Source organism: Tachyglossus aculeatus, chromosome 26, assembly GCF_015852505.1.
Source record: "Tachyglossus aculeatus isolate mTacAcu1 chromosome 26, mTacAcu1.pri, whole genome shotgun sequence".
In the NCBI taxonomy this organism is placed as follows: domain Eukaryota; kingdom Metazoa; phylum Chordata; class Mammalia; order Monotremata; family Tachyglossidae; genus Tachyglossus; species Tachyglossus aculeatus.
In genome coordinates, this window is record NC_052091.1 from 3,643,236 (window position 1) to 3,669,963 (window position 26,728).

The following is a 26,728-nucleotide window of genomic DNA, read 5'->3' on the forward strand; positions in this document are numbered from 1 at the left end:
TGATCAGGTTGTCCCACAGGGGGCTCACAGTCTTCATCCCCATTTGTGAGGTAACTGAGGCCCAGGGAAGTGAAGTAACCTGCCCAAAGTCACACAGCTGACAGCTGGCAGAGCTGGGGGCCACACAAGTCACACAGCGGCAGGCCGGAGGGGGGCCAAGATGCCGGCAGCGTGGCGAAGCACCCCGACCTCTGAAACTTCAAGCGCTTTAGTCCAGTGCTCTGCACACAGGAAGCGCTCAATAAATACGATCGAATGAAGGAATGAACAAATACCACCATGATTATTGTGAGAGCAGAGCTGAGCTGGCACCTTGTCGGGCCTGTTTCCCCGCCTGTCCCTCCCCGCCCTACCCTGAGCCCGGAGGCCACTCCGATGAGTGTCTCCTCACCGCCCGACTACCACCCACACCCCACTTGGCTCCCAAATTGGCCAGGGAGGAGCCGGGGCAGGGCATCCGTGGTGCCAGGTGGGCGAGGGGCAGGGCTGGGAGCCAAGTCTTCTAGACCGAGCCCGCTGTTGGGTAGGGACCGTCTCCGTATGTTGCCAACTTATACTTCCCAACCGCTTAGTCCAGTGCTCTGCACACAGTAAGCGCTCAACAAATACGATTGAATGAATGAGCAATAATGATGGTATCTGTTAAGCGCTTACTACGTGCCAAGCACTGTTCTAAGCGCCGGGGAGGTTACAAGGTGATCAGGTTGGCCCACCGGGGGCTCACAGTTTTAATCCCCATTTTCCAGATGAGGTAACTGAGGCGCAGAGGAGTGACTCGCCCAAAGTCACACAGCTGACGGCGGAGCTGGGATTTGAACCCATGACCATATCTAGTCTATTTATTTTATTTTGTTAGCATGTTTGGTTTTGTTCTCTGTCTCCCCCTTTTAGACTGTGAACCCACTGTTGGGCAGGGACTGTCTCTATATGTTGCCAAGTTGTACTTCCCAAGTGCTTAGTACAGTGCTCTGCACACAGTAAGCGCTCAATAAATATGATTGATGATGATGATGATGATGACCACTGGCTCCAAAACCTGGGCTCGTTCCACTGAGCCACGAAGTGAAGCCACCCCAACTCTGACAGGGGGGCCCTCCCCTCTCAGGCTCCTGTGACCTCTGCTTCCCGTCATTCATTCATTCAATCGTATTTATTGAGCGCTTACTGTGTGCAGAGCACTGTACTAAGCGCTTGGGAAGTACAAGTTGGCAACATATAGAGACGGTCCCTACCCAACAGTGGGCTCACTGTCTAGATTGTGTCCATCCGTCCGTCCCGGGTAAAATATTGGGTTGTGAGGGGAGGTCGGGGGATTATGACTCCACCACTTGTCTGCTATCCGACCTAGGGCTAGTCATTTGGCTCAGTGGAAAGAGCCCAGGCTTTGGAGCCAGAGGTCATGGGTTCGAATCCCGGCTCTGCCACATGTCTGCTGTGTGACCTTGGGCAAGTCACTTAACTTCTCTGAGCCTCAGTTCCCTCATCTGTAAAACAGGGATTAAGACTGTGAGCCCCACGGGGGACAACCTGATCACCTTGTAACCTCCCCAGCGCTTAGAACAGTGCTTTGCACATAGTAAGCGCTTAACAAATGCCATCATTATTATTTCGCTTTTCTGGGCCTCAGTCACCCCACCTGTAAAATGGAGATAAAACCGTGAGCCCCAGGTGAGACGGGGATTGGGCCCAACCCGATTATTTTGTAAGAAGCAGCGTGGCTCAGTGGAAACGCCCGGGCTTTGGAGTCAGAGGTCATGGGTTCAAATCCCGGCTCTGCCCATTGTCAGCTGTGTGACTTTGGGCACATTACTTAACTTCCCTGGGCCTCAGTTCCCTCATCTGTAAAATGGGGATGAAGACTGAGCCCCCTGTGGGACAACCTGATCACCTTGTAACCTCCCCAGCGCTTAGAACAGTGCTTTGCACATAGTAAGCGCTTAACAAATGCCATCATTATTATTTCGCTTTTCTGGGCCTTAGTTACCCCACCTGTAAAATGGAGATAAAACCGTGAGCCCCAGGTGAGACAGGGATTGGGTCCAACCCGATTATTTTGTAAGAAGCAGCATGACTCAGTGGAAAGAGCCCGGGCTTTGGAGTCAGAGGTCATGGGTTCAAATCCCGGCTCCGCCAATTGTCAGCTGTGTGACTTTGGGCACGTCACTTAACTTCTCTGGGCCTCAGTTCCCTTATCTGTAAAATGGGGATGAAGACTGTGAGCCCCCCGTGGGACAACCTGATCACCTTGTAACCTCCCCAGTGCTTAGAACAGTGCTTTGCACATAATAAGTGCTTAATAAATGCCATCATTATTATTATTATTATTATCTGTAAAATGGGGATGAAGACTGTGAGCCCCCCATGGGACAACCTGGTCACCTTGTAACCTCCCCAGTGCCTAGAACAGTGCTTGGCACGTAGTAAGCACTTAATAAATGCCATTATTATCATTATTATTATTAATAGGGACCGTCTCTATGTTATTATATTATTCCCCCACCGTGCTTAATCCAGTGCCTGGCACGGAGTAAGCGCTTCGTAAATATCACAGTTATTTTTATTACTTAGGATGGGGCATCCGGACGCCTGGGTTCCGAAGCACGGCGAGGCCGAGATGGAGGTGCCCGGGCCTGAGGGCCCGGGGAGCGGGCAGAAAGCCACCCCGCCCAAATCCCACTCCAGGGATCAAAGCAGACACCCTTGGGAGACGCTGTGGGGAACGCCACCGGCTTGTGGGCACGTGTGTGCCAGGGCCGCGTCCCCCCGCCGCCCAGCCCCGGCCCGGTCATGACGGAGCGTCTGTGTCGGCAGAACGTGCGTGCCCCGGTGGCGTCAGTTCATTCAGTCAGTCAGTCATTCATTCAATCGTATTTATTGAGCGCTTACTGTGCGCAGAGCATTCATTCATTCAATCGTATTTATTGAGCGCTCGCTGTGTGCAGAGCACTGGACTAAGCGCTTGGGAAGTCCAAGTTGGCGACATAGAGAGACGGTCCCTACGAAACAGCGGGCTCACGGTCAAGAAGGGGGAGACAGACAACAAAACAAAACATATAAACCAAATAAAATAAATAGAATAAATGTGTACAAGTAAAATACATTCATTCAATCGTATTTATTGAGCGCTCGCTGTGTGCAGAGCACTGGACTAAGCGCTTGGGAAGTCCAAGTTGGCGACATAGAGAGACGGTCCCTACCCAACAGCGGGCTCACGGTCGAGAAGGGGGAGACAGACAACAAAACAAAACATATAAACCAAATAAAATAAATAGAATAAATGTGTACAAGTAAAGTAAATTCATTCATTCATTCAATCGTATTTATTGAGCACTCACTGTGTGCAGAGCACTGTACTAAGCCCTTGGGAAGTACAAGTTGGCAACATATAGAGAAGCAGCGTGGCTCAGTGGAAATAGCACGGGCTTTGGAGTCAGAGGTCATGAGTTCAAATCCTGGCTCCACCAACTCTCAGCTGTGTGACTTTGGGCAAGTCACTTAACTTCTCTGGGCCTCAGTTACCTCATCTGTAAAATGGGGATTAAAACTGTGAGCCCCCAGTGGGACAACCTGATCACCTTGTAACCTCCCCAGCGCTTAGAGCAGTGCTTTGCACATAGTAAGCGCTTAACAAAAAACATTATTATTACTATTATATTATATAGAGACGGTCCCTACCCAACAGCGGGCTCACAGTCGAGAAGGGGGAGACAGACAACAAAACAAAACATATAAACCAAATAAAATAAATAGAATAAATGTGTACAAGTAAATTCATTCATTCCATCGTATTTATTGAGTGCTTACTGTGTGCAGAGCACTGTACTAAGCGCTTGGGAAGTACAAGTTGGGAACATATAGAGACGGTCCCTACCCAACAGCGGGCTCACAGTCTAGAAGGGGGTGATGAAAGGATAGGAAGGAAGGGAAAGGATGGAAAGGAGGGGAAAGGAAAGGATGGGAAGGAAGGGAAAGCAGGGAAAGCAGGGAAAGAAAGGATGGGAGAAACAGCCTGCATGGCCCTCTGCCCGATCTGGGTGGGGAGACGCCCCCAGCTCCGGCTTGTAGTCCCCAAAGCCCGGGGTCCAAGGAGATGCCTGGAGCAAGGGTCCCACAATAATAATAATGGCATTTATTAAGCTCTTACTATGTGCAAAGCACTGTTCTAAGCACTGGGGAGGTTACAAGGTGAACCCTTAACTTCTCTGTGCCTCAGTTACCTCATCTGTAAAATGGCGATTAAGACTGAGCCCCACGTGGGACAACCTGATCACCTTGCAACCTCCCCAGCGCTAAGAACAGTACTTTGCCCATAGTAAGCACTTAATAAATGCCATCATTATTATTATCAGGTGGTCCCACGGAGGGGGGCTCACAGTCTTAATCCCCTTTTTACAGATGAGGGAACTGAGGCCCAGAGAATCAATCAATCAATCAATCAATCGTATTTATTGAGCGCTTACTATGTGCAGAGCACTGTACTAAGCGCTTGGGAAGTACAAATTGGCATCACATAGAGACAGTCCCTACCCGATAGTGGGCTCACAGTCTAAAAGGGGGAAAGTGAAGTGAGTTGCCCAAAGTCACACAGCTGATAAGTGGCGGAGCCGGGATTTGAACCCATGACCTCTGACTCCAAAGCCCGGGCTCTTTCCACTGAGCCACGCTGCTTCTCCGCGCTGCTTTAGGCCCTGAGAGCCCACTGGGTAGGGACCGTCTCTATATGTTGCCGACTTGGACTTCCCAAGCGCTTAGTCCAGTGCTCTGCACAGAGTAAGCGCTCAGTAAATACGATTGAATGAATGAATGAATGAATGTGGGCAGGGAGTGTCACTGTTTATTGTTGTACTTCCCCAAGCACTTAGTCCAGTGCTCTGCACACAGTAAGCGCTCAATAAATACGATTGAATGAATGAATGAATGTGGGCAGGGAGTGTCACTGTTCATTGTTGTACTTCCCCAAGCGCTTAGTCCAGTGCTCTGCACACGGTAAGCGCTCGATAAATACGATCGAATGAACACAGCAGCGCTTAGCAAATACCATTTTAAAAAAAGAAAGCGGGAGCAGGGCCTGTCCCAATTAGAACCAGCAATTAGAGGGCTCTAAGCTAGCGCTTTTTTAAAAAACCACCTCCCTCTCTCCTCCAGCCTACGCGTCTGACGCTTCCTCTAAGCTGCAGCCCGGCCCCGGGTCTCTTATTCCAACCGGTCAGTCGGATTTATTGAGCGCTTACTGGGTGCAGAGCACTGTACTGAGCGCTTAGGAGAGTTCACTACTACAATAAACAGACACATTCCCTGCCCACGACCCCTGGGCCGGAATGCCCTCCCTCCCCACATCCGCCAAACTAGCTCCCTTCCTCCCTTCAAAGCCTCACCTCCTCCAAGAGGCCTTCCCACACTCAGCCCCCTTTTTCCTCTCCTCCTCCCCATCCCTACCTCCTTCCCCTCCCCACAGCACCTGTATATATATTTGTAATAATAATAATAATAATAATGGCATTTATTAAGCGCTTACTATGTGCAAAGCACTGTTCTAAGCGCAGGGGAGTTTACAAGGTGATCAGGTTGTCCCATTGGGGGGCTCACAGTCTTCATCCCCATTTTACAGATGAGGGAACTGAGGCCCAGAGAAGTGAAGTGACTTGCCCAAAGTCACACAGCTGACAAGTGGCAGAGGCGGGATTTGAACCCATGACCTCAGACTCCAAAGCCCGGGCTCTTTCCATTGAGCCACGCTGCTTCTCCAAGTACCAATTTATCACACTATTTTACTTGTCCATATTGACTATTCTATTTATTTTCTTAATGATGTGCATCTAGCTTTAATTCTATTTGTTCTGACGACTTGACACCCGTCCACATGTGGTGTTTTGTCGTCCGTCTCCCTCTTCTAGACTGGGAGCCCGTTGTTGGGTAGGGACTGTCTCTATGCGTTGCCAACTTGTACTTCCCAAGTGCTTAGTCCAGTGCTCTGCACACAGTAAGCGCTCAATAAATACAATTGATTGATTGGTTGACCGTCTCTAGATGTTGCCAACTTGGACTTCCCAAGCGCTTAGTCCAGTGCTCTGCACACAGTAAGTGCTCAATAAATACAATTGATTGATTGATTGACTGTCTCTAGATGTTGCCAACTTGTACTTCCCAAGCGCTTAGTCCAGTGCTCTGCACACAGTAAGCGCTCAATAAATACGATTGATTGATTGATTGACAGTCTCTAGATGTTGCCAACTTGGACTTCCCAAGCGCTTAGTCCAGTGCTCTGCACACAGTAAGTGCTCAATAAATACGATTGATTGATTGATTGATTGACCATCTCTAGATGTTGCCAACTTGGACTTCCCAAACGCTTAGTCCAGTGCTCTGCACACAGTACGCTCAAGAAATACTATTGAATGAATGAGCTCAGAGTCTAAAGGCAGGGAGGAAGGGGAGATCAATCAATGAATCAATCAATTGTATTTATTGAGCGCTTACTGTGTGCAGAGCACTGTACTAAGCGCTTGGGAAGTCCAAGTTGGCAACATATAGAGACAGTCCCTACCCATCAGTGGGCTCACAGTCTAAAAGGGGGAGACAGAGAACAAAACCAAACATACTAACAAAATAAAATCAATAGAATAGATATGTACAAGTAAAATAAATAAATAAATAAATAGAGTAATAAATATGTACAAACATATATACATATATAGAGGTGCATATATACAGGTGCATATATAAACCAAATAAAATGAATGGAATAAATGTGTACAAGTAAAATCATTCATTCATTCAATCGTATTTATTGAGCGCTCGCTGTGTGCAGAGCACTGGACTAAGCGCTTGGGACGTACAAGTTGGCAACATATAGAGACGGTCCCTACCCAACCGAAGGGAAGGGAAGGAGGTAAGATGGGGGGGATGGAGAGGGGGACGAGGGGGAGAGGAAGGAGGGGGCTGAGTGTGGGAAGGCCTCCTGGAGGAGGTGAGCTCTCAGTAGGGCCTTGAAGGGAGGAAGAGAGCGAGCTTGGCGGATGGGCAGAGGGAGGGCATTCCGGGCCTGAGGGAGGACGTGGGAGATGTGTCAAAGCAGAAGCAGTGTGGTTTAGTGGAAAGAGCCCGGGCTTGGGAGTCCGAGGTTGTGGGTTCTAATCTCACCGTCTAGAAGAGGGAGACAGAAAACAAAACGAAACATATTAACAAAATAAAATAGAATAGTATAAAATAGGACTCAATAAATACAGTTGAATGAATGAACAAGTACCATAATTATTATTATTATTCTGAGAGCAGCAGCTGGACCCGGCTAGGGTCCGGTGGGGGGCTACCGGCAATGCCAGGGTTAGCCAGGAAGCCTCGCCTTTCTCTCCCTCCCACTGGAGCAGGGCTTGGCATCTGAGGAAGGCCGGGCCTGCCCGGCGACTATTCCGGGATCAGGCCAGGCCACTCCTGGGCCGCCTCTGAGAGGATGCGGGGCCCGGGGAAAGTCCGAACGGAGACTCTAAAGGGCAGTGTGAGACATCGAGAAGCAGCGTGGCTCAGTGGAAAGAGCCCGGGCTTTGGAGTCAGAGGTCATGGGTTCCAATCCCAGCTCCGCCAACTGTCAGCCGGGTGACTTTGGGCCAGTCACTTCACTTCTCTGGGCCTCAGTTCCCTCATCTGGAAAACGGGGATGAAGACTGTGAGCCCCCCGTGTGACAACCTGATCACCTTGTAACCTTCCCAGCGCTTAGAACAGGGGGAGGAGGGGACATGTGGCAGAGCCAGGATTAGAACCCATGACCTCTGACTCCCAAGCCCGGGCTCTTTCCACTGAGCCACGCTGCTTCTCTGTGTCTCAATTTCCTCATCTATAAAGTGGGTATTAAATACCTGTTCTCCCAGGCTGGGAGCCCCACGTGGGACAGGGACTGATGATCTTGAATCAGTGGTTAGTGGTTAGTGCAGTGGTTAGGGCTTAGTACAATGCTCGGCACATAGTAAGCACTCAAGAAATAATTATCATCATTATTATCACAATCATCATTATTAATTATTATCATTATTACTAGTAGCATTAGTAGTATTATTATGAAAGGGCGCCTGACCCCGATCTCCCTTAAGTGGCACTGTCAATCCTTCTTGCTGCAGCCTCAGTTTCCCCTGTTCCACCTCCAGGGCCAGGGGGTGGGGAAACAAGGGGCAGGGAGTTCATCAACTGATAGAATTTATTGAGCATTTAAAGTCTGCGGAGCGCTGTGCTAAATTCTTAGGAGAATACCACAGAGTTAATAGGTGTAGACCCTTATCTCAAAGATTCATTCATTCAATCGGATTTATTGAGTGCTTACTCTGTGGGGATGGCAAACACTCAAATAAATTATAGGGAGGAGGAAGCAAGAGTACAAAGATCTCTGAGTCAGAAGGACCTGGGCTTTAATCCCAGCTCTGCCACTTACCTGCTGTGTGACCTTGAGGAGGTCACTTTGCTTCTCTGTGCCTCAGTTACCTCATCCATAAAATAATAATAATAAAAATGGCATTTACTAAGCGCTTACTATGTGCAAAGCACTGCTCTAAACGCTGGGGAGGTTACAAGGTGATCAGGTTGTCCCATGGGGGGCTCACAGTCTTCATCCCCATTTTACAGATGAGGGAACTGAGGCCCAGAGAAGTGAAGTGACTTGCCCAGAGACTGAGCCCCACTATGTGTCCAACCCGGTTCGCCTGTATCCATCCCAGCGCTTAGTACAGAGTAGCAGCGTGGCTCAGTGGAAAGAGCACGGGCTTTGGAGTCAGAGGTCATGGGTTCAAATCCCGGCTCCGCCAACTGTCAGCTATGTGACTTTGGGCAAGTCACTTCACTTCTCTGTGCCTTAGTTCCCTCATCTGTAAAATGGGGATTAAAACTGTGAGGCCCCTGGGGGTCAACCTGATCACCTCGTCACCTCTCCAGCGCTTAGAACAGTGCTTTGCACATAGTAAGCGCTTAAATGCCATTATTATTATTATTACAGTGCCTGACACATAGTAAATTCATTCAATCGTATTTACTGAGCGCTTACTGTGTGCAGGGCACCGGACTAAGCGCTTGGGAAGTCCAAGTTGGCAACAGATAGAGACGGTCCCTACCCAACAACGGGCTCGCAGTCTAGTGAGTGCTTAACAAATACCAAAAGTATTATTACTATTATTATTATATGCTCATAAATCCTGAAGTGGGGGTGTGCGACTCCCCAAGCGTCTAGGTAAGACAGAATCAATCAATCAATGGTATTTATTGAGCGCTTACTGTGTGCAGAGCACTGTACTTAGCTCTTGGGAAGTACAAGTTGGCAACGTATAGAGACAGTCATCATCATCATCATCATCATCATCAATCGTATTTATTGAGCGCTTAGTGTGTGCAGAGCACTGTACTAAGCGCTTGGGAAGTACAAATTGGCAACATATAGAGACAGTCCCTACCCAACAGTGGGCTCACAGTCTAGAAGAGCAGAAGCAGCAGTTGTTGGGAGGGAGGGGGATGCAGACTGTCAACCCACCGTGGGCAGGGGATGTGTCTACCACCTCTGTTATATTGTACACTTCCAAGAGCTTAGTACACTGCTCTGCGCACAGAAAACGCTCATTAAATACCATCGAATGATTGACTTGGGCAAGGGGAAGGTGTCTGTCTCCCCCTTCTAGACTGTGAGCCCGTTGTGGGGTAGGGACCGTCTCTATACGTTGTCGACTTGTACTTCCCAAGCGCTTAGTACAGTGCTCCGCACTCAGTAAGCGCTCAATAAGTACGATTGAATGAATGAATGATTAACCAGAGTGAGCTGGGGGTTTTGCGCCTGCGCACTAAGGGGAGGATGACGTAGGCGAGGGGGAGGAGTATTGCGGGAGAGGGCGGGGCAGCGAGCTGGGGTGTTGCGCCTGCGCAGTAAGAGAGCGGTGTCTTGCTGGAGAGGGCGGCGCAGGCGCAGTGAGCTGGTCGAGGTGCGCATGTGCACTAAGGGGGCGTTGAGGATGATGCAGACGAGGGGGAGGAGTTTTGCCGGAGAGGGCGGAGCAGTGAGGGGGTTGCACCTGCGCAATAGGGGGCGGTGTCGCGGGAGAGGGCGGTGCAGTGAACTGGGCGAGGTGCGCATGCGCACTAAGGGCCTGGTGAGGATGACGTAAACGTGGGCGGGGGTCTTGCGGGAGAGGGCTTCGCAGGCGAAGTGCGCTTGCGCACTAACGGAGGGGCGGTGAGGATGACGTAGACACGGGGGAGGAGTCTTGAGGGAGAGGGCGGTGCAGTGAGCTGGGCGGTGAGGATGACGTAGACACGTGGGAGGAGTCTTGCGGGAGGGGGCGGTAACGGCGCGGTGAGCAGAGAGAGTTGCGCCTGCGCACTAAGGGGGGGGGTGAGGATGACGTAGACGCGGGAGGGGTCTTGCGGGAGAGGGCTGCGCAGCCGAGGTGCGCTTGCGCACTAAGGGGAGGGGTGAGGATGACGTAGACGCGGGGGAGGAGTCTTGAGGGAGAGGGCGGTGCAGACGCGGTGGGCTGAGAGAGTTGCGCCTGCGTAGTAAGGGGAAGGTGAGGATGACGTAGACGCGGGGGAGGAGTCTTGCGGGAGCGGGCGGCGCAGGCGCGGTGGGCTGGGCGAGGTGCGCCTGCGCACTAGGGGGGCGGGTCTGGGCTAGCAGTGTGCGTGAGGCGGCGCGGCCGGTGGGAGCGGGCGCTGAGGCGGGAGGGCCGACGGACACCGACACCGACCGACACCGGGCAGAGCGAGAGGAGAGCGAGCGAGCGAGCGAGCGAGCGAGCATGGTGGATTACCACGCGGCCAACCAGTCGTACCAGTACGGCCCCAGCAGCGGCGGGAACGGCGCCGGCGGCGGGGGCGGCGTCGGGGACTACATGGCCCAGGAGGATGACTGGGACCGGGACCTGCTGCTCGACCCCGCCTGGGAGAAGCAGCAGCGCAAGGTCAGGGCGGGGGGGGGGGAACCGGCGGGGGGGGGAACCGGCGGGGGGGGGAACCGGCGGGAGCGAGCGCTTGGTCCGCCCCGCCGCGCGCCGGAAGCGCTCACCAGGTCCGCTGGAACGGACGGACGGACGGACGGACGGACGAGGGAGGGAGGGAGGGAAATGGGAGGGGGGCCTCAGGGGGTGTATTGGGAGGGGGGGGTGTCGGGGGGGTGTATTGGGGAGGGGCTTTGGGGGGGAGGGGGTGGGTGTGGGGTGTATTGGGGGAGGGGGTTTGGGGGGTGAGGGGGTGTATTGGGGAGGGGGCTTGGGGGGATTGGGGGGCGTTGGGGAGGGGGTTTGTGTGTGAGGGGTTGTATTGGGAGAAGGGGGTGCGGGGGGTGTATTGGGGGAGGAGGTGTGGGGGGGGACTGTATTGGGGAGGGGGGCTGTGGGGGGACTGTATTGGGGAGGGGGGTGTGGGGGGGAGTGTATTGGGAAGGGGTGTGTGGGGGGAGTGTATTGGGGAGGGGTGCGTGGGGGGGACTGTATTGGGGGTGTGGGGGGACTGTATTGGGGAGGGGTGTGTGGGGGGAGTGTATTGGGGAGGGGGTGTGGGGGGAGTGTATTGGGGAGGGGGGCGTGGGGGGACTGTATTGGGGGTGTGGGGGGGACTGTATTGGGGAGGGGTGTGTGGGGGAGTGTATTGGCGAGGGGGTGTGTGGGAGGACTGTATTGGGGAGGGGGGCGTGGGGGGACTGTATTGGGGAGGGGTGTGTGTGGGGGGACTGTATTGGGGAGGGGTGCGTGGGGGACTGTATTGGGGAGGGGGGGTGGGGGGAGTGTATGGGAGGGGGGCGTGGGGGGACTGTATTGGGGAAGGGGGTGTGGGGGGACTATTGGGGAGGGGGCGGCGTAGGGGGAATGTATTGGGGAGGGGGGCGTGGGGGGAATGTATTGGGGAGGGGGGCGTGGGGGGAATGTATTGGGGAGGGGGGCGTGGGGGAGTGTATTGAGGAGTGGGGTGTGGGGGGACTGTATTGGGGGGAGTGTGTTGCGGAGGGGGCGTGTGGGGGGGAGTGTATTGGGGAGGGGTGTGGGGGGAGTGTATCGGGGAGGGGGTGTGTGGGGGGAGGGGTTTATTGGGGAGGGGTGTATTGGAGGAGGGGGTGGAGGGGTGTATTGGGGAGGGGGAGTGTGTGGGGGGAGTGTATTGGGGAAGGGGCATTAGGGGAGGGGGTGGGGGGTGTATTGGGGAAGAAGGGGGTGTATTGGGGAGGGAGAGTGTCTGTTGGGGGGTGTATTGGGGAAGGGGTGTGTCGGGGGGGAGGGGATGTATTGCGGGAAGGGGCTGTGAGCCCCTCGTTGGGCAGGGACCGTCTCTGTATGTTGCTGTTTTGCCCTTCCCAACCGCTTAGTGCAGGGCTCTGCACCCAGTAGGCGCCCAGTCCATACTGGGGCTGGAATGAGTGAGGGGGCAGTGGTGGTCGGGGGGCAGCGGGGCCCTCAACAAAAGGGCTGAGAGCTGCCGGCCGTTGTTGGGGGGGCGGGGGAGAACTGGGCAGGGGGGGCAGAGGGCCTTCATTCTCTGTCTGTGGGCAGAGCACTGGACTAAGCGCTTATCGGGGAGCTCAGGAGGACCTGGGTTCTAATCCCGGCTCGGCTATCGGGTGACCTTGGGCGAGCCATGGAACTCCTCGGGTCCTCGGTCACTTAGTAATGATAATGGCATTGGTTAAGCGTTTGCTACGTGCCAAACACTGTTCTAAGCGCTGGGGGAGGGATACAAGGTGATCAGGTTGTCCCACGTGGGGCGCGCAGTCTTCATCCCCATTTGACAGATAAGGCCACTGAGGCCCAGAGAAGTGGGCCCTTCTAGACTGTGAGCCCACTGTTGGGTAGGGACCGTCTCTCTATGTTGCCAACTTGGACTTCCCAAGCGCTTAATCCAGTGCTCTGCACACCGTAAGCGCTCAATAAATACGATTGATTGACCAACTTGATGATCTCCCCTCAATCTCCTGGGGTCTTGAGCCGAGCAGCATGGCTCAGTGGAAAGAGCCCGGGCTTTGGAGTCAGAGGTCATGGGTTCAAATCCCCGCTCCGCCACTTGTCAGCTGGCTGACTTTGGGCAAGTCACTTCACTCGTCTGGGCCTCCGTTCCCTCATCTGTAAAATGGGGATGAAGACTGGGAGCCCCCCGTGGGACAACCCGATCACCTTGTAAACTCCCCAGCGCTTAGAACAGTGCTTGGCACATAGTAAGTGCTTAATAAATGCCATCATTATTACAGCCCCCCCGTCCCCTCCCCTTTGGGAACTGGGGCGTCTAACTGATAGCCCTGGTCACTCTGCCCCGCACAGCTCTGGGGGAGCCTACTACAGTGGTGTGGGAACTATGACCTGTCCCCTCTCCACCCCTCCTCCTTCCTCGTTTCCCGGATCTCCATGGGCGTTGCACAACTCCATTACCTGCGTTTATAATCATAGCTGATTTAGAGGGTGGCACCAGTGCCCGGCCTGGGCTTTGCCAACAGCTGCTTTAAAAAAAAAAAAGCCAGTTTCCATATGTTTCTTTACCACCCTGCTAATAATTGCCCATTGCAGTTCTTCTGGAAAAAAAAAAAATTGCTTCACTGGGTGTGCTTCCATTTAGTCCTATCCTGTGCCGAAAGAAAAAAGAGAGAGACTCCAAACCCTCGAGTGAAGGAATGAAAAGGGCAACGGAAAGAAATGCTTCCATTTTTTTTCTCCCTGCTCTGCCCCTCTCCACCTTTATTCAGTCATTTATTCAGTCAATCGTATTTATTGAGCGCTTACTGTGTGCAGAGCACTGGACTAAGTGCTTGGGAAGTCCAAGTTGGCAGCGTATAGAGACGGTCCCTACCCAACAGTGGGCTCACAGGCTAGAAGGGGGAGACAGAGAACAAAACAAAACATATTAACAAAATAAAATAAATAGAATAAACGTGTACAAATAAAATAAATAGATAGAGTAATAAATCCATACAAACATATACATATATACAGGTGCTGTGGGGAGGGGAAGGAGGTAAGGCGGGGGCCACGTTTATGAAATGTGCCGCTCTATTACTCTATTTTACTTGTACATATCTATTCTATTTATTTTATTTTGTTAGTATGTTTGGTTTTGTTCTCTGTCTCCCCCTTCTAGACTGTGAGCCCACTGTTGGGTAGGGACCATCTCTATATGTTGCCAACTTGTACTTCCCAAGAGCTTAGTACAGTCCTCTGCACACAGTAAGCGCTCAATAAATACGATAGATTGATTTATTGGACAAAGGAGGTGTGAGCTCCGGCCTGGGCGTCAGAAGGACCTGGATCCTAATTCCGGTTTCTCTTCGGGAATTGGGAACCATTTTCTTGCAGGGGAGAAGGGAGTAGCAAATGTGGGCTTTGAAGCGTCCCGGGTACTTTTACAGTCGGAAGCCGTGAGCGCGCTTTCCTGGAGGTCTGGAGCAAGATCGTCTGGATTGGGAAGCAGGAGGCTGATAATCATTGTAGATAATAATGCATTTATTAAGCGCTTACTATGCGCAAAGCACTGTTCTACATGCTGGGGAAGTTACAAGGTGATCAGGTTGTTCCACGGGGGGCTCACGGTCTATCGATATGGCGGGGAGATGGGCAAGGAGGAGCCAAAGTCTCCAAATCTCTCTTCTGCCTTCTCCCTAGTACTGCTAATAATAATAATAATGATGATGATGACATTTGTTAAGTGTCTACTATGCGCAAAGCACTGTTCTAAGCACTGGAGCATACCACTAGTAATAGCAGTCGTCCTCTAGACCATAAGCTCCTTGTGGAAAGGGATCGTGTCTCCCGATTCTGTTGTGTCATACTCTCCCAAGTGCTTAGTACAGTGCTCTGCACATAGTAAGGCTCGGTAAATACAATTGATTACTCTGAATCGTATTTAGCGCTTACTGTTTGCAGAACACTGTTGTTCTCCATCTCCCCCTTCTAGACTGTGAGCCCATTGTTGGGGAGGGACCGTCTCTCTATGTTGCCATCTTGGACTTACCAAGCGCTTAGTCCAGTGCTCTGCACACAGTAAGCGCTCAATAAATACGATTGAATGAATGAATGGTAAGCGCTTGGGAGAGCACGGTATACAGACACGTTCCCTGCCCACGACGAGCTCGCAGTCTAGTCCCCTCCCAAGCGCCTAGTACAGTCCTCCGCATCCAGTAAGCGCTCAATAAATACCTTCAATTGAATAGCATTGGGGGGGGTTTGAGGGCCCACCGGGTGGGGTGCGCTGGACAGAGAGTCTATGAAGGCAAAATAAAGAAGTCACCCTGTCAGGGGGGCGGGTGGGGCAGGGTGACACTGTTAACTCTGTCATTTGCAGGAGGCCATGACACTGTAGTAGCACCCCACCCTGCTCATAAAGCTCTGGGAAACAGGACCTCCTCCCTGGAGAAGAGTTATCTGGCCCCTACAGGGCGGCGGTCCAGGGAAATAGGCCACCTCATTCTTTTCGGCGGGAGAACTTTGTCACTACTGGGAAAAAGGGGTGTCCCCTTCCCCCCCCCCCCCCCCCCCCCCCCCCGTGCCCAAATAAACTCACACATACGCAGCAACCTTATTGAAGCTAGCCTTCCAAACGGCGTCTGTCTCTCCTGACTTGAGCTTTTTGAACGGCCAGGGTAGAAACGTCCCACCCTGTTCCTCACCCCCTTCCTCACAGAGCCCCGGGATCATAACCCAGTCCTCCCAACACAGCAGTGGGCAGCATGATGGTGGGCAGCATACTCCCCCTTTTAGACTGTGAGCCCACTGTTGGGTAGGGACTGTCTCTATGTGTTGCCAATTTGTACTTCCCAAGCGCTTAGTACAGTGCTCTGCACATAGTAAGCGCTCAATAAATATGATTGATTGATTGATTGATGATGGTGGAGCGGCGGAGTGAAGGACCCCCCCCCCCCGTCTTATTGGACCGGCGCTCCCTTATCCAGGCAGCAAAGGAGCCAGGGTTCAGACCTACCGTTTGCTGATGTTGCAAGTTCTGCGGTGGTTAATTATTTGAAGTCTCAGGTGGTGATCTGCTTTTTTTAGATCGTAGGGCTTTTTTTTTTCCCCCTCTCCAGGCTGCTGCCGAAGACCTCCAGGTGGCCATCTGTTATTTTGTTACATTATCTTAATTGCCTCCCGGTTTCGGAGTTGGCCGTGGATGTCAGTTCCAGGCGGTTTTGTGAACGTGGGAAGGAAGGGGGAAAGAGGAGCCGGAGGTAGGGGGAGACGAAGGGGGTGTGAAAAGACGATTCCCGTTACATTCTCGGCCTTCGGAAGGATCGAACTCGTCTTGTTTGTATCTGAGTCAGGCAGTCGTATTTATTGAGTGCTGACTATGTGCGGAGAACTGTACCGAGCGCTTGGGAGAGTGCGAAAGAACAGACACCGAACCACTGTCCTTAAGGACGGGTAGGATCCAGGAATATTTTTGAGATGTTTAAAAAAGGCCCAAATTCCAGGTGCTCTTGAGTTTGGCCCCTGCGGTGGCCGGATGGAGCATCGATCTGATTATTGAACGGGGATTTTCCTTGAGCGTGTGAAGGTGCAGGGCAACCCACCCCCGGAGCCCCGGGGGGAACCCCAGGGGTCCCCCCTGGCAGTCTGAAAGGTGGGGGGGGGGGGGACTGTCCCAGAGCTTGGGGTGGGCGGGTGCCATCGCTCAAAGTGATTGAGCCCAGAGGTTTGCCCTGCCCCCTTCCCTGGATGGGCACCGGTGTCTTGGGAATAAGAGATTGGAATTGGAGGCGGAGCCAGTGGTGTCCGGGAATTCTGGCCACCCTAAGTGCTCTGTCCTGTGGGAACTGCCGAAAGGATGGGGCCTAGAGTAACGATGATGATGATGATAACTATCATAGTTGGATAGATGGAAGTTGGAAGGACTTAGATCCTAATCCCGGCTCCATCACTTGTCTGCTGTGTGACCTTGGGCCAGTGACTTCACTTCTGTGGGACTCGGTTACCTCATCTGTCAATTTGGGATCAAGGCTGTGAGCCCCCGTCCCTTTTACAGAGAGGAAACTGAGGCCCAAAGAAATGCCGTTTAATTGATCAGTGGTATTTACTGAGCCGCTTACTGTGTGCAGAGCACTGTCCTAAGCACATAGTACAGCCGTCAGCCTTTAAGTTAAAGGCAAGGAGGTGAAACTCTTCAAGGATTCACGAGAGCGTAAACTTGTGTCCGAACCCGGACAGCCTGGAGCTGACAGATTGACCGTGGGTGCCATCCGTTTTCTGACCCTGGGGCAGAAACGGGAGCCTGGTGGCCCTGGGACCTGGCAGGTGGTGTCCTAACTGTAGCCCCGCACAGAAAAAGGAGCCTAGAAGATGCCTCAGCCCATTTCCCAGTCCGTGGCCGGACATTGCTGTGGGGCGGGCAACCCATTAGACGTGAAAGTTACAAGCGTCAAGCCAGAAGACTGCTAACAAAATGGCCCCTTCATAAAGACAGTAGCCCTTGGCAACTCTTCGCCCCACCTCGGGGAATTTTTTTCCAAGATTGCAAACTCCCCGCCCCCCTCCTCATTCTAGGATTCAGCTTTTGGGAGTAAATCTGGTTCCACCATTTCTAAACCCTGATGGCGTGTAGCACCTCAGCCTCCAGAGATTAGGGTTTAGTGAGCAATAATGGGCTTTTACAGGCCTGGATTACAGTGACAGCTGGAAGAAGCCCAGCCCGGAATCAAATAATAATGGCATTTATGGAGCGCTTACTGTGCGCAGAGCACTATTCCAAGTGCTTAAGAGACTGTAATATAATAGAGTCGATAGAAACGTTCCTTGCCCAAGAGGAGTTTAAAATCTTTCGTTGTAACCCATGCCACGTTTCTACCAACCCTGGGGTGTTGTGCTCTCCCAAGCGCTTTGTACAGTGCTCCGCACACAGTGAAGCGCTCAGTAAATAGCATTGATTGATTCACTGATCAATCATATTTATTGAGCGCTTACTGTGTGAAGAGCACTGTACTAAGCTCTTGGGAAGTACAAGTCGGCAACGTATAGAGACGGTCCCTGATCATCTGGTGGCAACTCCCTGAAACCTTTTGTGGGGTGGGAGAAGAGAAACGTTGAACAGGGGTTCTCCTCATCCCTGTCATTTAACATTTTCAATAATAATAATAATAATAATTGTGGTATTTAAGCGCTGACTGTGTGCCACACACCGTTCTAAGCGCTGGGGTGGATACCAGGTAATCAGGCCGGGCACAATCCCTGTCCCACGTGAGGCTCACAGTCGTGATCCCCATTTTACCGACGAGGTAACTGAAGCCCAGAGAAGCGACTGGCCCAAGGTCACACAGCAGGGACGCGGCGGAGCCGGGATTAGAACCCACGTCCTCGGACTCGCAGGCCCGGGCTCTTTCCGAAAGGCCACGCTTCTTCCATTTTCAAGAGAAGACGTGTTCGTCCTCGTTTCAGCCGAGCGCCGTCACACCACAGGAGCTCCTCAGATACGAGGGAGCGGTAACCCCCTCTTCGGGGCCCCCGTTTTTTCACGGGCCGGGCCAGGTTTCTCTCGATTACATTCATTTCCGTGAAATAACAAAGGCCCTTTTCCCTGGGCCTTGTTTACCCGTATTCATGGAAACAGGAGCCCGGCAATCGGGATGTAGCCATTCTGTTGGCCGGGGTAACTGAAACCGGTGACCTATTAAATTGGGACAGGTGAGTCGGTCGGGCCTGTCGGTGCAGAGACCGGTTCCCGTTCTCCTGGGTGAGGCGAAGGAAGCCGGATTCACAGGAGTGCTTTGGGAATTGTCGTGCCTCTCCTTTTTTTTCCGGACGGAAGAGTGAAATGAAAATGGGACCCGGTGTTCCCAGCAGCCCGCGGCTGAGTTTGAGGCGCGGGCTGGGCGTCACCCGTCCCATCCCGGATACCTTCCCGACCCCAGTTCCGCGTCCCGCGGTCGTTCACGCCCTAGGGAGGAGAGGGCAAGGTTCGCCAGCTCGAGGTGAAGCCAGTGTTTTCGAATTCCAGTCCGGGCTTAAGGGCTGGTCTCGTTGGGAAAACGCCACCCCGCTGCCGTTTTGGGGGGAACCGTCTTCCGTACGTTTCCAATTTTCAGGCAGCGTGGCCTAATGGCTAGAGCCTGGGAATGAGAAGGACCTGGGTTCTAAACCCACCCGTCTGCCGGGCGGTCTCAGGCGAGTCACTTCACTTCTCTGGACCTCAGTTGCCTCCTCTGTAAACTGGGGATCAAGACTGGGACAGAGACTGTATCCAACCCGATTAGCTTGTATCTACCCCGGCGCTTAGAACAGTGCCTGGAACGTAATAAAGGCTTAACAGATCCCACAATTATTATTATCATTATTCCCTCCACCACCAAGAAGCGGAATCTGCGCCAGGATCCAACTGACAAATGTGGCCGTCCAACCAGTGGTCTCTCTGGGAACACAACCTCCCAAATTTAGCCTGTAACCCACTGTGCCGTCTCTCTCTGGGTCCTTGGGCCTTTATTTGGTTGTGTTCTCCCTCCCAGATGTCTCCTCCCCCTCCCCATCCCTCGAGCCATGGGGAAGTTTTGGAATGCTCACTGGAGGGACGATGCTATTTGGTGCATTTTTCTGCCACGCCTTTTTTCTTTCTTCCTTGGTCCCCCCCAAGAGACTGCAGTTTTCCTTCCAGATTATCGTATTTATCGCAAAGAGTGAGCTCGCAGGAGGCGGTGTGGCCCAGTGGAAAGAGCCCGGGCCTGGGACTCGGAGCACCTGGGTTCTCAGCCCGGCTCTGCCGCCTGTCTGCTGTGTGACCTTGGTCAAGTCACTTCTTTGTATCTGTTACCTCATCTGTACGGTGGGGATTAAGACTGTGAGCCAGTCAGTCAGCTGTATTGAGCGCTTACTGTGTGCTGAGCCCTGTGCTAAGCGCTCGGGAGGGGACAATACAGAAGGGTTGGTAGAATCTTGAGCCCTGTGTGGGACCTGGACCTGATTAATCAATCAATCGTATTTATTGAGCGCTTACTGTGTGCAGAGCACTGTACTAAGCGCTTGGGAAGTACAAGTTGGCAACATATAGCGACAGTCCCTACCCAACAGTGGGCTCACAGTCTAAAAGGACCTGATTAAGCCCACGCCCCCTCCTCCCTTCCAGCCCCACAGCACCTATCTACATATCTGTAATTTTATTTATTTATATCGATGACAGTCTCCCCCTCTCTAGACTGTAATCAATCAATCAATTGTATTTATTGAGCGCTTACTATGTGCAGAGCACTGTACTAAGCGCTTGGGAAGTACAAATTGGCAACACATAGAGACAGTCCCTACCCAACAGTGGGCTCACAGTCTAAAAGGGGGAGACAGAGAACAGAACCAAACATACCAACAAAATAAAATAAATAGGATAGAAATGTACAAGTAAAATAAATAAATAAATAAATAGAGTAATAAATATGTACAACCATAGTGTAAGTTTATCGTGGGCAAGGAATGTGCCTGTTGTGCATCCCAAGCACTTAGTATCTATCTATTCTATTTATTTTATTTTGTTAGTATGTTTGGTTTTGTTCTCCGTCTCCCCCTTCTAGACTGTGAGCCCACTGTTGGGTAGGGACCGTCTCTAGATGTTGCCAGCTTGTACTTCCCAAGCGCTTAGTACAGTGCTCTGCACACAGTAAGCGCTCAATAAATGCGATTGATTGATTGATTGAGTGATTAGTACAGTGCTCTGTGGCGGGTCACTGGAACCCCGTGGATTTCCCGGAGGGAAAACACCCAGTGGCCCTTGATTTGAAAGGGCCCTTGTCCTGACTGATATTTGATTGATCTTTGCCCCAAGGCACTTCAGCCCTTCCCCTGTGGACCTTTCTTTAGCGACTTCGTTTCTTTTCTTCAAATGTAGCACTCTTGGGGAAAGATAAGAATTGAGGGCCTTGATTGGAACAGTTGCAACTCCCAGGGAGGGCTCTCACCCAAATGGATGCCTTCTGGCAGCTCCCATTCATGCAGTCGCATTTACTGAGCACTGACGGTGTGCAGAGCACTGTACTAAGCGCTTGGGAGAGTAGAGTACAGCGCTTAGAACAGTGCCCTGCACATAGTACGCGCTGCTGGAGAAGCAGCGTGGCTCAGTGGAAAAGAGCACGGGCTTTGGAGTCGGAAGTCATGGGTTCAAATCCCAGCTCTGCCAGTTGTCAGCTGGGTGACTTTGGGCAAGTCACTTCACTTCTCTGGGCCTCAGTGACCTCAGCTGTAAAATGGGGATTAAGACTGTGAGCCCCCTGAGGGACAACCTGATCACCTTGCATCATCATCATCATCATCAATTGTATTTATTGAGCGCTTACTATGTGCAGAGCACTGTACTAAGCGCTTAGGAAGTCCAAATTGGCAACGTATAGAGACAGTCCCTACCCAACAGTGGGCTCACAGTCTAAAAGGGGGAGACAGAGAACAAAACCAAACATACTAAGAAAATAAAATAAATAGAATAGATATGTACAAGTAAAATAAATAAATAGAGTAATAAATATGTACAAACATACATATATGCAACCTCCCCTGCACTTAGAACAGTGCTTTGCACATAGTAAGCACTTAATAAATGCCATCATTATTATTATTATTGTTATAAATGCCAAAAAAATAAAATTAAGCTGACACATCCCCTGTGATCAAGTTGCCACCCTCTCCAACACACACACACACCTGGCTGAGTGTTTGGACCAGGATTGTTGGGGCAAAAGCCAAAGGAAGACTTATTTTAATGTTTTCCTTCCAAATAGGAGAGCAGAACAGATTCTTTGTCTCCCCGAGGAAACCGTCAACAATTGTTTGGAAGAAGCCCGGCCCGCCTCTTGGAGGGAACACAGTGAAATTGTCTTGGGAATCCCGGATTTGAATGTTGAGCGGAGAAAATCAGAAAGCATAAAACGGTCGTAAGACAGTAGTATTTTTGTGTCCCGCTATAAGCCGGAGCAAAGGGGGTGGTTGGCTTCAGGTGGGAATCGAGGCGAGTGAAATCTGTTCAAATGAGGTGACTTTTTTTTTTTCCCTCTCCATTTCTGGGATGAAGGACTGCTGAGGAGCCGTTGTGATTTGGGTGATCTCAGTGGTATTTCTAGAACGCTTACTGTGTGCAGAGTCCTGTATTAAATACTTTGGGAAGTAGAGCCTGGGCTTCGGAGGCAGAAGGACCTGGGTTCTAATCCCAGCCCCACCACATCATCATCATCAATTGTATTTATTGAGTGCTTACTGTGTGCAGAGCACTGTACTAAGCGCTTGGGAAGTACAAGTTGGCAACATATAGAGACGGTCCACCACATGTCTGCTGTGTGACCTTGGGCAAGCCACTTCACTTCTCTGGGCCTCGGTTACCTCATCTGTAAAATGGGGATTAAGAGTGTGAACCCCTTGTGGGACAGAGACCGGGTCCAGCCTGATTAACTTGTATCTCCCCCAGTGCTTAGAACAGTGCTTGGCACGTAGTAAGTGCTTAACAAGTGCCGTCATTATTATTAATAATAATAATGATGGCATTTAGGTTGTCCCACGTGGGGCTCACAGTTGATCCCCATTTTCCAGATGAGGTAACTGAGGCCCAGAGAAGTGAAGTGACTTGCCCAAAGTCACACAGCTGACAATTGGCGGAGCCAGGATTTGAACCCGTGACCTCTGACTCCAAAGCCCGGGCTCTTTCCACTGAGCCACGCTGCTTCTCTGTTATTACCATTACTATTACAACATAAGAGTTAGTAGACACATTCCCTGCCCATGAGGAGCTTACAGTCTAGAGGATGATCACTTAAAATCGCTTAACTTCTCTGGGCCTCAGTTCCCTCATCTGTAAAATGGGGATTAAGACTGTGAGTCCCCAGTGGGACAGCCTGATCACCTTGTATCTACCCCAGTGCTTAGAACAGTGCTTGGCACATAGTAAGCACTTAACAAATGCTGTCATTATTATTATTATTGTTATTATTATTATTATTGTTATTATTAAAAGTCCAGGCCGGAGCCCTCCCCCAGGGGAAACTGGGGCCAGGGCCCTGGCTCTCTGAAGAATTCCATCTCTGGAAATCAGGGAGGGTTTTCCCCTCCTCCATCTTCACCTCCAGCAGACCAGCACTCTCCCCATCCTTCATTCACGCAATTGTATCTATTGAGCACTTACCATGTGCAGAGCGCTGTACTGAGCGTTTGGGAGAGGACAGTAGAACAATAAACAGACACATTGCCAGCAGGGAGTTTATAATCTAGAGGAGGAGAGCTCTGTCGGATGTGGCACACGTTCCGTGCGCAGTGCGAGGAACTAGGGTCTCCTTCATTCATTCATTCATTCATTCATTCATACAGTCGTATTTATTGAGCACTGTACTGAGCGCTTGGGAGAGTACAGTATAACAGACACTTTCCCTTCTAGACTGTGAGCCCGCTATTGGGTGGGGACTGTCTCTATATGTTGCCAACTTGTACTTCCCAAGCACTTAGTACAGTGCTCTGCACACAGTAAGCGCTCAATAAATACGATTGAATGGATGAATGAATTCCCTGCCCTCAAGGAGCTTATGGTTTAGAGCCCCCAAAGCGAGTAGGAGATCCCAGTCCTGGCCGTGGAGAAGCCAACAGCCCTTATTCCGAATGGTTCTTTTTTCCTCCAGAACTGGCTCTGGCTCTCAATCAGTAGTGGTATTTATTGAGCGCTTACTGTGTGCAAAGAGCTGTATACTAAGCGCTTGGGAGAGTACAATCTGACAGACACATTCCCTGCCCACAGCGAGCTCACTCTCCTTTCAGAAACAGTTGTGAGCGGTGAGCTCGTGAGCTCCCTGAGAGCGGGGATGATGTCTACAGAAAGCGGTCCAAATCCAAGCGCTTAGTACAGTGTCCTGCATGCAGCAGATGCTCCAGAAGCAGCGTGCCCTAGTGGAATGAGTTCGAGCCTGGGAGTTAGAAAGACGCTGTCTCCCCGCTTCTAGACTCTGATCCCGCTGTGGGCAGGGATTGTTTCTATTGGTTGCTGAATTGTACTTTCCAAGCGCTTAGTACAGTGCTGCGCACACAGTAAGCACTCAATAAATTCATTCATTCAGTCGTATTTATTGAGCATGATTGAATGAATGAATTTATTGAGCGCTTACTGTGTGCGGAGCACTGTATTAAGCGCTTGGGAAGTACAAGTTGGCAAATAAATGCGATTGAATGAATCATTGAGTGACCTGGGTTCTAATCCTGGCTCCCCCCTCCCCCCACATCTGCTGTGTGACCACGGGCAAATCATGTCACTTCTCTGGGCCTCAGTGACCTCATCGGTAAAATGGGGATTAAGACTGAGACCCATGTGGGATAGGGATTGTCCAACGTACTTAACTTGCATCTATCCCAGTACTTAGAACAGTGCTTGGCACATAGTAAGCGCTCAAGGAGTATCATAATTATTATTAATAAGTAGCATTAATGGGTCGCTGACATCGGAAAACTCCATTAGCGTTTGATCCTTCAGGCCGGGGGGATGCCAGGAAGCGAATCGGTGGCCGGCTGTGGGATGGGCTTAGAACAGTGCTCAGCGCTTAGAACAGTGCTTTGCACATAGTAAGCACTTAATAAATGCCATTATTATTACTATGGGGAGCAGAGGGAAAGAGCTCCGTGTGTTTCAGCTCACCTGTCTCTCTGCGGAGGTTTGAGCTTGTGGTAGACAGGAGAGGAGGAGAAGCGGCGTGGTTCAGTGGAAAGAGCCCGGGCTTGGGAGTCAGTGGTCATGGGTTCTAATCCTGGCTCCCCCACATATCTGCTGGGTGACCTTGGGCAAGTCACTTCTCTGAGCCTCAGTTCCCTCACCCTTAAAATTCATTCATTCATTCAATCATATTTATTGAGCGCTTACTGTGTGCAAAGCACTGTACTAAGCGCTTGGGAAGTACAAGTTTGGAACATATAGAGGCAGTCCCTACCCAACAGTGGGCTCACAGTCTAGAAGGAGGAGACAGACAACAAAACATATAAACCAAATAAAATAAATAGAATAAACACGTACAAGTATGGGGATTAAGACTGTGAGCCCCACGTGGGACAACCGGATCACCTTGTATCCCCCCCCGGCGCTTAGAACAGTGCTTCGCACATAGTAAGCGCTTAACAAATGCCATTATTATTATTATTACCGTGCTCCCCGAGGCCTCTCGGAAAAGAGGATTTGGACATCCGCTGCTCAGCTCGGTTTGGGCAGGGAACATATTTACCATCTCTCTTATTTTCTACTCTCCCAAGCGCTTAGCACGGTGCTCTGCACACAGTAAGTGCTCAGTAAAAACAACTGATCGATTTACTTGCTGATCGCCAAGGTTTTGGGAAGCAAAGTGCTCTAACGAGCTGGCCAGTCCAAAATATGCCCAGAGATGATCAACTGCCTCAGAGCCGGGAAGGATGACCTGATGTGTTTCCGTGGGCAAGTCACCTCACTTCTTTGGGCCTCAGTTTCCTCATCTGCCAAATGGGGATTCAGTACCTGTTCTCCCTCGTCCTTAGACTGCAAGCCCCATGTGGGTCCTGATTAGCCTGTCTCGATCTCATTCATTCATTCAATCGTATTTATTGTGTGCTTACTGTGTGAAGAGCACTGTACTAAGCGCTCAGTGCTCAGAATAATAATAATGATGGCATTTATTAAGTGCTTACTATGTGCAAAGCACTGTGCTTGGCACTTAGTAAGCGCTGAACAAATGCCACAATCACGATCATTACGTAGCGTTTCTAGGGGGTGATCGCCAAGAAGATCCCTGGATCGAGGTGCCCAATTAGTGATTTGACCCGGACCACCCATCGGTCAAGGAAATTCACCTTGCCGGACAGCCGGAGGTGACGGTCTCAGAACTTGAGCCGTCGTATTTATTGAGCACCTACCGGGGCGGTGCCCTGGCGCTTGGGAAGTACAAAAGAGGCGGTGTGTTTCCCTGCCCACAGGGAACCTGCACTCGAATGGGGATAGAATCACGGATCCTTCTCCGCACCGGATCTCGGATTTAAACGCTGCCAGGCGAGATCCGAAGAAGACTGCCGATTGCTTCCTTGGCTGTGGAATGCGAACCGGCTCTGCGGTTTTGCTGGCATAGAGGGGCACGGGAGGTTGAATTCATCAGAAGCGGGGTCCGTTTTATTGCTGTCGGATAGGTGTGAGAGAGGGTTTGTGTGTGTCTGTGTGCTCGTGTGGGTGCGTGCGTGCGCGCTTTCCAAAGTGTTGTGGTTTTGTTCCCGGTATGTGTCCGGTCTCTAGGGGTTTTGAGTTGGAATGTCAGCTATGTGACTTCAGAGCAGGGCACAATCTTCCCGCATCCCTTGAATGTTGTTTTTTTTTTTTTCCCCAATCCCTAAACCGAAGAGGGAAGTCCAGCTTAGAGGACGGCTTTTAGGGCTACTAGCGGAGTTCCCGCCATGAGTACCTCCCGGGCCCCACCTTCCCACAAATCCCAGTGATACGTACAGATCACCCCCCGCCCCCCGGTTCGCTAAAACGTGGAAAGCTGTTATAATTAAAATGTCAGACGCCGTGACAAAGGGCTTCCTCAGCCGCCCTTGGCTCGGTCCGCAGTTTGGAAGACTCCGTCCGCTTCCCGGTCGGGAGTCCCCAACGGGCCCCGAGGACCGTGGAGGCGGTGAGGTTTCCGACTGTCTGGAAGCCGGGGGGCTTGGGACCCCAGGGTCCGGCCTCCCCCGAGGTACCCACCGGCTGGTTCCCGAGGCACCCCTTCCACCCCCTGCCGCCCCGATGAATCAGCCCTTGTAACCAGCCCGGCTCCCGGGCCGTCACCATCCCGACTTCGGTGCGGCTGGAACGCGTCCA

General features: G+C 51.5%; 1 protein-coding gene across 5 annotated transcripts in view; it reads left to right on the forward strand.

Moving 5' to 3' along the window:
- The first annotated feature begins 10,641 nt into the window (after window positions 1-10,641).
- Window positions 10,642-26,728, forward strand: part of ACTN4 (actinin alpha 4) — a 110,464-nt gene continuing 94,377 nt past the window's right edge. For 3 of the 5 annotated variants that reach the window (XM_038767019.1, XM_038767021.1, XM_038767023.1), the window contains exon 1: window positions 10,765-10,926. In XM_038767019.1, the coding sequence (XP_038622947.1) occupies window positions 10,765-10,926 (162 nt within the window). Of the gene's footprint in view, window positions 10,927-26,728 lie in introns of all 5 variants that reach the window. The other 2 variants (XM_038767020.1, XM_038767024.1) reach the window with 1 other exon arrangement.